This window comes from Ammodytes marinus (genome assembly GCF_949987685.1).
Source record: "Ammodytes marinus genome assembly, chromosome: 20".
Classification (NCBI taxonomy): Eukaryota; Metazoa; Chordata; class Actinopteri; order Uranoscopiformes; family Ammodytidae; genus Ammodytes; species Ammodytes marinus.
Window position 1 is genome coordinate 25,089,967 of NC_137224.1, and position 14,092 is coordinate 25,104,058.

Sequence of the window (14,092 nt, forward strand, 5' to 3'; positions counted from 1 at the left end):
CCGACAGCACATAGGCCTACACGCACAGACACTCACACATAGGCTACATGTAGAAAAGCCCCCAAAGATTATAGGTTACAGTGTTGTTATTTCTTATAGTGTGTTAAGATGTGTTTTGTTCAGTGTGGATGACATTATAGCTGTCAGTTAGTGGCCGTGACGTCAGTCGGCCGGAGAGTCTGTTTAATAAGTTTCCTTTTCTCTTCTCTCTCGGTCAGGTGTGTGAGTGTGCATGTTGCTGCAGTAGTCGATCATTCCACAGTTGGAACGTGTTTTTTGAGTTTATGTGAATCACCCGTGTGTGAGTAGCCTAAGCACATGCAGTCCCGATCGCTGTTATAAGTTACAATTTATGGATGTTGTTCTAACGTCTCCTCACGAGCGGAATGTAAGCTTGTATTCTTTTCCCGCGATCTATATGTTGCTGTACCTGTGTAAGAAGGAAAATAAAGAGCGGATAAACCATAGTCCTCCTCTCCTAGTCTCATGATTATAGTCTGACGTTTTTGGCCTTAAGTGGTGTTCTGGCCAACACCTCTGAAGTGAAACCAGTGATAAGCATATCAGCGCTGTACCGGTAGGCCTACATCCACCACAGTTTCCTCCGCTACACTACATGATGAAAGATACAGAGTGGTAGTGTAGATGAGGGTAGGTGTATAGGATAATAGCTGACACCACGGAGTGTCAATCAAAACACTGGAATACTGCTTTCTTGGTTTGTCCAATGTAATGGCAGATTTATTTAGTTTGTAGGGTTTGGAGGGTATCTGTGTGTGTGGTCTACAGAAACAAGGGAAACAAATAATCACATTATAACCACATTCATAATAACCATACATTTCTATAATGCATGCACACTACAACTAGCATGACAGTCTAAGTAATTAACATAGGGGAAAAATGATCAATACCAGGATATGCATTAATGCCAGTAGGCCTTCACATGGGATTAACATAGTTAACAGAAGATGCTAACATTCACCTAACAACACAAATGCCCCGGTAAAATACTAGGGAGAAATAACTGACATCTAATACAAACGGCATCAAAGACGGTAAGTGCGCGAGGCTCTAAAATGGGACTTTACAACATTCAACAGTTGCTTAGATACTTAACAAAAACATACAAACAACTCAGGTTATCGTCACTTACAAATCTTCAACAACGCACACTTCTTATAGGGGAAACTCCAAACTCCGTCCGCAAACACAATCACTCTGCCGCCTTTCTTTCTCTCCTTTCTCTCTCTCCTCCTCGGCAGTTTGCGGCTCCGCTCCTAATCAATAAGTGCACGCATGAGCATGCACCGAGCGCATGATCAGCTCATGTCAGGCATATGCCAGTGATACGGCCAGGTCCTTTATAATCGCGGAACCTCTTTCACAGGTAGCCTACTTAAAAGCATACTTTTTAATCTTTGGGTTTCGGGGAAAGTAGCAAGTCTTGTCAAGTCAAAAGGCTCAAGTCCAAGTCAAGTCACGAGTCATTGATGTTAAAGTCCAAGTCAAGTTGCAAGACCCTTTACATTTTGTCAAGTCGAGTCTCAAGTCATCAAATTCATGACTGGAGTCTGACTCGAGTCCAAGTCATGTGACTCGAGTCCAAGTCATGTGACTCGAGTCCACACCTCTGGTATGAAGTTGCGCTTCTGACTCTACCGTGTAACCGGTGTAGCAGTTATAAAGCAGTTAAGAGCGCTGCCTCACAATGAATGCAGGGGGCCGCTGCGTCATCGTCTGCCTGCACGTGCCCAATACATCCATGACAATGCTGCTAGATCCTGTGTCATTCACTAGAAGAAATGCATGTTTTTTTGGTTTTTGATCAGTCAAAAACATCTTGAACAATTTGGATAATGTGTTCTATGTTGTGTTACTGTGCTCGACTTGTTAATATAAATTGTATTTATTTTACAAGGAATGTAAGATGTCCTATTAATACAAGAGTATTTGCCTACAGTATTAGCAAGTCTTTAACCCCCTTATTTAAAGATCAATGAATATACCGTGATATAATATCGTTACCGTCTATGCTTCAAATTATACCATGATATACATTTTAGACCATACAGTACAGCCCTAATATGACGGCAGAAAAGTATCTCGGAATCCAGTTTGGGCGGCAGAGCAGGACTAGTTATTCAAGGTCCTGGGAGCAGAATGACTTGAGTGCATGAACACTTACCGGTTTACACCAGACGTTGTTCACCATGAAGCATACACCTCCGCCTTTACTTTTCCCAGAGAGTTCTCTTGACCTGTCCGCACGATGTACAGAGAAGCCCATGGGAGGGATTGCATAATCTGGGATATGTTCACCAAGCCACATATCTGTTAGACAGATGATGTGGCAGTCCCTTGTTTACCGTTGGAAGGTAATCCTTGCTCTCAGCTCGTGCGGTTTGTTGTCTAGGGATTGCAAGTTGGCTAGCAGAATGCTGGGGAGAGGTGTTTTGCTTTCTCGCCCTCTGAGTCTGACAAGCAGGCCAGCTAGTCGCCCACATCTCCGGCATCTCCAACGTGGTAGTAGAGCAATTGTTTGGTGTTCCCTTGCCAGCTGGAAACCCCAGTTGAAAAACTCTGGTTTAACGTGAATAATCACAGTCTCCTATGTTCAGAAGTGTCTCTCTGTCATATGTAATGTAGCCTGCTACTTTACAGGCTCAAATCACGCACAAAAACACTAAAATAATTAAAATACTACTATGTTATTGATGATCAGACTGTGTCAGCAAGAGCAGTCTATTCATATTAATGGTGGAGTCAGCGATTCTGGAGAATGCTTGTCAAAATGACCTTTTGTCAAAATCATTGAATATATCCTCACGGTTGCTACCTGTATGTACTGTTTGCACTGAAAAGAATCCAGAGTTAATACACAGCCTAGGCTCTGTAAACTGGCATGTTACTAGCTACATTGGGCCCCCTATGTTTGCAACTAAAATATGTGTTTTCCTTTCATTTGTCAACCGTCATATGTTAACATTCGATGTTACTCATCAAAAAACATAGTGTGCATCTTTGAGGTGTAACAAACGTGCAGCCAGCGCCAGTGTTAATTTCGTAGACTAAGACTATGACGAAAAATATTCGTCAACGAACCTTTTTCACGCACGAAAACTAAATAAAAAGGCATATATGAAGACGAAGACTGAGACGAATATAACTGACACTATAGTCTACGAATAGGAACGAGACGAAACTGTTAGGGCGGGACGAATGGAGAAGAGATCCAATCAGAACTGTGGGACAAGTTGGGAAGAAATCCAATCAGTGCAAAGCAGCGAATGCAACCCTGTGTTGGTGAAAATTGACAGGAGAACTCGAGAGAGCCGACGTGCAGAAAAACTCTGCGGTTTGATGGACAAAATTATAGTCAGGGATATCCTGCCCGTTAACGTTGTCTAGGGGAACGGCTAAGTTCCGCGATCTGTTTGTAGTAGGCTGTGTCTCGAGTTTGAATACACAGAGCCATGTCCCCAAACTGACTGCGCAACTATATAGGAAATTAACTGTGAAACTGCCGCCTCCCTCCGTTAGTTTCTGTTTTCACCCGAGTAAGTTACAATCAACTCCGACGCATGGACAGCGTTCAATTAAAACCTCTCATTTTATTATCAAAAAGGCTTTGATGCAAAAGAAGTCCGAACACACAGCGGCAGCAGTGTTGCTTAAAGGAAAGCGCAGTTGCTCAATTTAATCAGCACGTAACTGCATGCTGCTGCTGCTGCCCAGGGGCGGCCTTAACGATCTCGGGGCCCGTTTCAAAAGCTAGTGTGGGGCCCCCCCACTTATTTTTTTTATTTTCTATTTTTTATAAATAATGCTTGTGCATGCTCCCCGCAAAAAGAAAAAAGATTGTGGAATCCAGTTGGTTCATAGACGGATCATGAGATAATGGGCCCCCGAGCAAAGGCTCTTAAAGCCCCCCCAGACCCCTATCCAGTCAGGTACACTGATTTTATGTGAGATTATTAAGAATGAAATATAATACATGTTTTGTATTACAACCATTAACTCTGTGTCTGTATTGCATATTCAAACCTTAATACCATTCAATGAAGAACAACACTTAGTCGACAAAGTCCGCTGTAGATTTAGTCAACTAAAATCTGCTTATATTTAGTTGACTAAGACTAGACTAAGACTAACACATGTTAGATGACTAGAATAGGACTAAGACTAAATGGTGTGATATTCAAAAGACTAAGACTAAGACTAAATCACAATTTGCTGCCAAAATTAACACTGGCCAGTGCAAAGCCAATTTTTCAAGTATTTTTTTTTAAATCCTTTATTTGTATGTTGAGTAGCTGGCACTTGCTTTCCTGTACGTTACTGCCATCTGATGATGAATGTGAAAGTCTTTGACACCATTGGTAGGAATGTTTACCATCTTCCTCTGAGATGAAAGCCAGGACCCACAGTTCCATTACATCATCCACAGGTTACCTGTAAGTATTGCCATTATCACTAAAGTGACTTCAAATACCCTTAGGGCCAGATGGCTGAAGGAGTCCAACCCAGTGGCTGAGGAGCTGTTCCGCATGGTGGCCGAGGTGTTCATCTTCTGGGCCAAGTCTCACGTAAGAAAATTACCAAGGAGGATGCATAGGCACACAATAACATGCTGCTGACAAAGGAGACCTTGACAAATTGTAATGGTATTGCAACAGTTTTTTTTTATTATGTTTTTAAAATTCTACTTATTGGTATTATTGATAATTAAAACTGATATAAAAAGAGTGATTGTGCTGCTTCTGCTGTGCTGTACAAGTCCAGGTTGCAGCTCCATGGACCTAAAGTGAGAATGGGGTAAAGTGAGACACTTTTTACATTTGCTCCCCTCTAAGCAAGCTAAAATGATTTATCCATCGAATTTACACATTTCCCATTAATTCAGGATGTTTCCTAGCAATGGACATAATCAGAATTTATTCAGGACGAAGGGCAATGAAAATATGATTGTTTTAATAAAAAGTTGTCTTGTGTCTCACTTTACCCCAGCTTAGGGGTAAACTGAGACAGACCAGATAAATCAACGGGGTAAACTGATCCACTTACTTTTTCCACTCTGAAACTAACAACTAACAACACATTTTGTAACAGTAATAATCCTGACAGTTAGCTTGAAACCCACATATCCCAGAACTAATGTCAGACTAGTAACAGAATCATGGGGTTTGGTCAATTAAGAGCTTTTTTTGTACATACATATCCCACCCATACAAAAAACATGAGCCCACAATACATAGCCAGGACAAAAAAGGGGTATGGATGGTCCATGTGCATAAGTAGCTGTTACTCATAGATAACAGTACAAAATACTAGCTCTGGCAATGAATTGTATGATAGATAAATAATTATGATACAAAAAGCAGTCAAGTGTGCAAATATACAGGTGCAAAAATACAGTTTAATATATGCAGTTCAGGCTAAAGTTTAAATGTTGTCTGTCCTTACTTAAAGGGGAGTCATTATAAAGTGCAATTGCAGTAGGTAAAAAAGTGTTTTTAAGTATGTCCTTTTTGCAGCTTATCTGCCGTAGCCTCCTACTAAAAACACTCTTCTGTTTACACACCAGATTGTTTAAGGGATGCATGTTATTTCCCATAATGTTCTTCAGCTTCTGTACCATCCTTCTCCCCGTCACCACCTCCAGGGGCTCCACAGCAGTCCCCAGCACAGAGCCAGTCCTCCTAATCAGCTTGTTAAACTTTTTATAGTCACAAGCCCTAATGCTGCTGCCCCAACAGATGGCTGCAAAGAAAAGGGCACTTGCCACAGCAGTCTGATAAAACATGGATAACATTTTGTTACACACATTAAAAGGCCTAAGCTTCCTCAAGAAGTAGAGTCTGCTCTGACCCTTCTTGTAGACAGCCTCTGTGTGCTGCTTCCAGTCCAGTTTATTGTTCATGTGCACCCCCAAGTATTTATAGCACTCCACCACCTGCACCTTATCCCCAAGGATAGAGATGCTGCTTAGCTCAGGCCTGGCCCTCCTTAAAGTCCACCACCATTTCCTTGGTCTTACAGTGGCTTGAAAAAGTATTCATACCCCTTGAACTTTTACACATTTTGTCACGTACATTTATTTTATTGGGATTGCATGTGATAGACCAAAACAAAGTGGTGCATAATTGTGAAGTGGAAGGAAAATTAAACATGGTTTTCCTTTTTTTTATAAATAAAAAACTGAAATATGTGGCGTCAGGGCCGACGGACTGGGTAGAAAAGTGATACAGTCGTGGGGGGGCCCAAGGCAGAGGGGGGCCCATACATTTTTTTTTATTTTTTTATTTATTTATTTTTTAACAAGCTAAATGTGGGGCCCCGATCTTCGAAGGCCCTGAACAATGCCATTCCAAAAAAAGAAATAATTGACTGGCTCGTGATAGGCCCCTGACACTTGCAAGGAGATCAGGGGCCTGCGCATGACTAAGGCATGTGTGCGAGAGAGTAAGAAGGAGCAAGCCAACATTGAATTGAACTGGTGGCGAAAACAAACGCAGCGATGTTTCTATGGGGATATTTAGCTGTACAGATATAAGTGCTGGCAAAGCTAGAACAGTTTAAGACTCCACATCACTGTGGCAACACAAACTATCTATCAGCTCAGACAGCGCAAAGAAAAATCTGATGAATACATGAGAGTGATGGCCCCTGCAAGTTTCAGTAAGTTTAAAGAAGTGCCACACTGTTACTGTCTTTGAAATGCATTTAGACATTTTAAGGGGAAACACATTGTATTTATTATTTCAACTATTTAGTTATTTGTAGAACAGCATGCTAGTGTAGGCCAACAAGATTTATTTTCTGAATTTTCAATGCTGCTTTAGTTTTATGTTTTAAATTGGGAAAGACATATTCCAAAACGACCAATAACGTCTGTATTTAAAAAGAAATCAAGCAAGTAGGCTAATAATAACCATTAATGAATTATAGGCTATCGCATCACAGTAGGCCTATTGTCCACAATAACCACAGCCCCCCATCCATAAAGGAACTTTAAAAAGTTGAATTTGCACTTGATGTGCCTACACAAGTGTATGGTCTATTATTTGTATTTAGTGTGTCTGCATAGTATTGCACCAAAACAGTAGAAGTTTTCTTTAATTGTGTTTTGTACTCTCTGTAAAATTATACCTGCACATAGCAAACAAAATTGCACAACTGTATTCAAATAAACAGTTGTTTATTTCTATAGTGCGCATTGGCATCTTTGAGCAAAACACCCCCAACATTTTCGCCGCGCCGCGCCTCCTGTGACCCTGGCCTGTGACCACCTTGACTAACACATATTATGGGGGAAACACCAGTAAAAGTAATGATTTGGTCATTCATCAGATGAAATATTGTGGAGTTGTCTGGCTCAGAGAGCCATGTGTATTGTAAGACCGCTTTTTAGGGGGCCCATCAGGACTTTTTTTATAGGGGCCCAGAATTTGGTGCTACGCCCCTGTGTGGCGTGCATAAGTATTCAGCCCCCCTGAATCAATATGTTGTAGAACCACCTATCGCTGCAATTACAGCTCCAAGTCTATTGGGGTATGTCTCTACCAGCTTTGCATCTACACACTGACATTTTTGCCCATTCATCTTTGCAAAATAGCTCAAGCTTCAGATTCAGCATCAGATTAGATGGAAAGCGTCTGTGAACAGCAATTGTCAAGTCTTTCCAGATATTCTCAATTTTATTTAGGTCTGGACTTTGACTGGGCCATTCTAACACATGCCTATGTTTTGATCTAAAGCGAGAGTGCTTTCGTTTGAATCTTGTTGTCATCTGATGACAGTTAGGAATGAGAGTCGGTCAGTCGGACCATGGAGAGGCAAAAGAAAAAGCTCTCGGGGGCTCAAAACAAAAAAAGGAAGCTTGAGAAGGAGAAATCTTGCATGGGCATTACAAAAACTGACAAACTGGTTGAAAGACAGTAGGTAAGTTATCTCAGTGTATCACGAGGAGGTTTGCAAATATTCACGTTAGCTAAAAGCTGATAGTAAAACGACAGGTTACTGATGTTGTCTTGCAACTGTGTAGCTTACTGATCAGTTACAATAAAACAGATCATGACAAAAAAATAAAGGAACTTGTTTGTGCATATTATGTTTTGCTTCAATCTCTATGCCAGTCTTTGTTTTATGTAAATAGAGCCAGTAAAAACGGAGTTATGATATATGTCCAGCTTAAAAAAAAATTCATGCATATTTTTGCTGCCCACAGTAAAAAATTATGTAATTTTTAAACTCAGTTTTTACATTTTCTTGTGTAGTTTTTGGTCCATCATGTTCATATAGTATGTATCCAATAATAAGGATACTTTATAAGTATAAGTCATATTTTTTTACGTGGTTTGACTGCTGTATTTTTAAACCTCCTTAACACAAAGTTCATGTCATTCAGGTGTGAGGATGGAGAGAAAGAAGAGAGGAAGAGGGAGAAAGAATCAGGAAAGACAGGGGAAGGCGACAGGTTGGTCTAATATTAGGTGGAATTGTAGGAACAGCCACTTGATACCAAGTGATTAATTTCTAAATATTATTTATATTGGAAAAATTGCATTAGAAAGATATGTAATTTATTCAAAGCTAATAAATAATGCTTGTTTGACAATATGACTAAGGGGAGGAGAACACAGGCAAGGGGTGAAGGAGACAGACATGAGGTCGGTGATGGAATCTGCTATAGAGGAGACCAGTGCGAACATCAGGTAGGAATAATTTAAGTAGTGAGGCCACAAACACCTAAATGTCCATTATGGTTTTAATTTCTACTGACCAACCTATTCACTGTTTTTGGGAAAATTAGTGCAGGCAGACATGGCGAGGCAATTGCCACAGAGGAGAATGTTGAAGAGAGAGGTGAAGATGAGGGAGAGGAAGAGAGAGGTGAAGATGAGGGAGAGGAAGAGAGAGGTGAAGATGAGGGAGAGGAACAGAGAGGTGAAGATGAGGGAGAGGAACAGAGAGGCCTGCACCACAGGACTCATTTAGGCAGCACATAGTTGAGAGTGGCCCACAGAAATGTCCTTATGGGCCATATCCGAGAACAAGAAAAGAGTAACAGGTGTTTTGCCAAAGCCTACTGTTTTCGTGTAATGTCCAATGGCGAAAAAGTTGAGCGGGACTGGTTAATATACTCTAAAAGCTCTAATAGAGTCTATTTTTTCGCATGTAAGCTTTTTGGTGAAACTAGAACTGCTGACACGCGCCTTGTGGTGGGGTATAATAACTGGCAGTGTCTATCAAAAACACTGAAGCACCACGAAACAAGTGGTTACCACATAAATGCGTATCTAATGTGGAAAGAATTGGCATCCCGCTTACGCCTAGGCAAAACCATTGATAGTGAATTACAGAGAGCCATGGCCGCTGAAAAGGCACATTGGAGAAGTGTGTTGACAAGAGTAATCGACTGCATACTGTTCCTTGCAGAAATAAACCTGCCACTGAGGGGTAAAAATCCTAAAAATGGAAATTTTCTGGGTATCCTTGAGCTCATTTCACGATATGATGTGACACTGGCAGAGCCTCTACGAAAGGCTGTCTCTAAAAACCACGGGATATCTGTCCTGGTGCACTCAGAATTAATTTTTAGACTATATATCAGAGTGTGTATTAGGTCAAATTTGTGTCCAGATCAAAGCCGCCAAGTACTTTGCAGTGGAATTGGACTGCACACCTGATATTTCAAAGCAAGAGCAGGCCTCAGTTATCATACGGTGTGTTCATACAGATGACAAGAAGAAGGTCACTATTACGGAGTCTTTTGTGGGGTTCACTGCTGTGAAGGACTCAACTGGGAAAAGCCTCACAGATACACTGACAGGGGTGCTTGATAGTCTGGGTTTGGATTTGGCTAATTGTAGGGGGCAAAGTTACGATAATGGCGCAAATATGAGGGGAATACACAAGGGTGTCCAAGCTTTAATACAACAGAGATGTCCAGAGGCTCTGTTCATCCCCTGCTGTAGCCACAGCCTGAACCTTTTGTTATGCGATGCAGCCTCATCCAACAGATGGGTTGCGTTCCGAATCGCATACTTTCTACTAGAAAAAAGATTTAGGATGTCCCGATTCTTGTGGCCAGATTTAGGATGGTTAGAAGTACCCGGATGTCCTACTTCATGCGGCCAAGATTGTTAGTGTTGAAAAGTGCATCCTATTTGGGCGATTCTGACCCACAATCCAGTGCGCACGTGAAGTGACGTCACATCGACGAAGCCTTATCAAAACAATAATATACACGTGTTCGTTGATCGGATGTATGGAAGGTGAAAAAATAAATGATTGTCTGAAAAAAGTCTCAAAGTTATAATTGTTGTTTAATTATATAAATTCACAGGATACAGTATGCAACAAGTCAAAGAGCAGAAAAAAAGTACAGAAAAAAGTCATCTCCCATCTACAGCAGGATCATTATAAAGCAAAACATAACAAGGCTGATCATTGGATAACTTGTGTCATGTGTTTCATAGTCATTGACAAACAAGGCTTACCACCAAAGGACTCACCTCATAAAAGTTACCACAAAGGACAAATTTTATGAAAATCTACCACTTAAGGACTCGATTAATTAAAGTTTTACCACTTAAGGACTTACTTTACCTATGAAAGACAGAGTATAGGTTTTGTCACAGGGAGAGATCTTCCAGGCTGCATGAGAGATTCGTTATAGCTCAGCTCAGGCTGCTACACCCCGTTAGGGCAGCCTTCGGACATCAAATATGAGGTCTTTTCACGCTAAAAGATGCGGATCACAGAGCCTCACTCAACAAGTTATAATTAATTACTAGCACCTGCATCCTATGTGTATGCAGGCAAAGGCAGTTTATCGTACCAGAAATGATATACAATTTTAATCATTTATCAAAAACGTACTATAATGGCCTCCGCACTAGAGAAAGTTTAATTAATACCAGCATTCCATGCAGGAATGGAAAAGACACAAAGAATAAAGGGAAACAATCCTGTGAATTTACACAATGACAACAGCTTATTTACTGAAAAAATACTGAATATTACTCAACTTTTAGGTCTGAACTGAAACCCAATCACTCAAAACAAATTTGGCATTTCCAATTTATGAACTTTAGTGTATACAATAGGTGTTCATTTACCTTATTTATTTTTCTGCGCAATTTTGAGTGAGAGAGTCCGCAGCTCCAGGGCAGCAGGGCAGCAGCAGGTGCTTCCTTCCACCGATCACGTCAAGGGTCACCAAAATTATCAAAACAATAATATACACGTGTTCGTTGATCGGATTTATGGAAGGTGAAAAAATAAATGATTGTCTGAAAAAAGTCTCAAAGTTATAATTGTTGTTTAATTATATAAATTCACAGGATACAGTATGCAACAAGTCAAAGAGCAGAAAAAAAGTACAGAAGAAAGTCATCTCCCATCTACAGCAGGATCATTATAAAGCAAAACATAACAAGGCTGATCATTGGATAACTTGTGTCATGTGTTTCATAGTGCTTCCTCTTTTGGCTGACGTCATCTCCTGTACTATGGGAAAAAATATGAACTATGCCTTAGACCTTGAATGTATCAATGGCTTGCTCAGCTGAGTAAACGGAATTACAGAAGGCCTTTGTTTAAAACGATACCTCATCTTGCCCCTAGCCTTATCGTATGGGAAAAACATCGTAAAGTTATGAGGGGGCTTTTTGTTGCAAATTCATCTCTACCTCCCTTCCTTTCTCAGGAGTCTGGAGTGAGAGAAGATGAGAGAAGTTTAGACACAAGTTAAGAATATATTGATTGTTCTATTGATTATATATGAGTAATGCAAATTAATGAGGGGGGTATATGCATCATTAATTTAGAAATATAAAATCCTAACAGCCTCCATATGAAAACAAACGGGGATGCGACGGATATAAAGGCAAGATCAAGGAGCAATGTTATGATGAAATAAGAGAGTAAAGTATGTCCCAATAGTATGCCTACTGCATCCTAACTAGATTATTTTTATCGTCGGATGTAGTATGTAGAATAGAAAAAAGAAAGAGTATGCGATTCGGAACGCAACCAGAGTGTCAAACCTTCTTTGGCACTGTTCAAAGATTGTACACCATCTTTTCGTTTTCTGTGAAGAGGTGGGATATTCTCACAGAATTTGTTGACATCACACTAAAGCCTCTGAGTGACACCCGGTGGGAAGCAAAGCTAGACTCTGTCAAAGCTGTATGTTTCCAGTTGGGGCGGATTCTAGATTCGCTAGAAAAGCTGGAAGAAGTTAGCCTGGCATTCCCAGACCTGCCACTAGGCGCTGGCAAATTACATTTGCTGCGCCTGTTGGTCTGGAAACTCTCTGTTGAAGCTTTTTCAAAAAGACCAGACATATGGGCTCACGTTTCAATTGGTTCTAACTAATATGGGCGCGCCAGAGGCCTATGTATAGTGCTAGTGATAGTAAACATCAGCCGTGATAGTAAACATCGTGATAGTAAACATCAAAGATGGCTGCGGATATGTTGTGTGAGTTTGAGACTGCTTTGGCCTCGACCCTTTACGATTTGGAAGACGGCACTCAAATATTTCATTAGCAAGTAAGTGGAATGTTCTGTGTTGCCGACCGACCACGGCAAACGTTTAATTTAACAGTTTAACAGCTGTTCGCTAAACGAACGGGGCTTACGTCACCTTGTGCATTGCTCTGATTGGTTGTAGTGCTATCCAACTGCGTGCAGTGGCATTTGAAATGCACTAGTAGGAGCCGCCCCTTGAGTTGGAAATTACTATTGATCGTGGCCAGACCCTCTATCGTTCAAGATATCAGGGTCTGGATTTCCAGGCTAGGAAGAAGTGGCAGGAGACAGCAAAATAGTCTCAGCGGCAAAGTCACTGTCTGAAGAGATTGTACAGGGTGTCCGCGGAAGTCTTAAAAAGTCTTAAATTCATGTATCTAAAATTAAGGCCTTAAAAAGTCTTAAATTCATTAAAAATGTGATATGCTGGTCTTAAATCCATTACTCAAAGGTCTTAAATTTGTCGGGGCAGGACTATTCAATGTTATATATATTTTTTCTTCCGCGACTTTCCGAGAAGGAGCTGTAGAGAGGCTACTTTCTAACTAACGGCTGATATAAAAGTCCAACACTAGAGGCAGTACGGCCGGGTGTGGCTGTGATCCGCATATAAACGTAGCATAGAAGAAGAATGTGTGTCCCCTGCCTCCGAATTTGAAGTCGGTCCCGTGAAAGCAAGAAAGGGGAGAACGACCCAGCGAAATGCATGCCCAGCTTTTATAAATTCAGTGAGAGGTGGAGGGTGGACGACAAATATCATGGCTGGCTTTATTCACCCCGCGACCACACACTGCCGCTACTCCGTAGGTGTGCAACCACCCGCCCGCTGGCGATGTAGGTAGGCTACTGACCCAAACGCAAATCACACAGAAACAAACAGATTGATTGTGTTTAGTAACATTTTTTATTTATCTATATTTATTAATTAATAGCTGCTCATTAGACGGTCATTCGAGGCGCTTTGCCGTGAGCTCACAGAGTGAGACGCGAGTCTCTGCTTCTCTCTCTGTCTGTCGCTTTCTTTCTCTCCACTCTGCCCTCGCTCTCTAACGGCTAGTTAAGAACTATTGCCGATCGTCCCGTCAATCGCAGACAGTAGCCTACATTTCCATCACCATTCGGTACAACCCTAATACCCGCAGTTTATTAACCTGGCTGCCTGCAACAATATGAAGAAAATAAAACGTTTCGCAAATTACCCGTGGGCATCCCCCAGTTATGCAAACCTGTATACAGTAGCCTATGCTATGCCTACTTTACAGTAGCCTATTTCCCGATTTTGAAAGTGCAAAAACATTCACCCGTGGAACCAATTTTTAAATAGTTTCTGCCATAAGTTCTGAAAAATAAAGTTAATGGACTAAGTTTGTTGTTTATTGAATAAGTAGGCTAATTAAAATTTGAAGGACATTCTTCCCCATAAATGACCAGATTTTTGTATTTCATTCTGATACTGCATGCTGCAGCTAACACATTTTCTTTATTGATTAAGCTGTTCTTGTGACTCGATTAATCAGAAAATGTCAATCAATTGATACAGCTCTATAATA

At 40.9% G+C, this 14,092-nt stretch overlaps 1 protein-coding gene across 1 annotated transcript in view; it reads left to right on the forward strand.

Moving 5' to 3' along the window:
* Nucleotides 1–14,092, forward strand: part of ryr2a (ryanodine receptor 2a (cardiac)) — a gene marked incomplete at both ends in the record, with an annotated part of 671,945 nt that overhangs the window by 427,559 nt on the left and 230,294 nt on the right. The window contains one exon of the mRNA XM_080049015.1: nucleotides 4,502–4,589. Coding sequence (XP_079905141.1) covers nucleotides 4,502–4,589 — 88 coding nt within the window. The remainder of the gene's footprint in view (nucleotides 1–4,501; nucleotides 4,590–14,092) is intronic.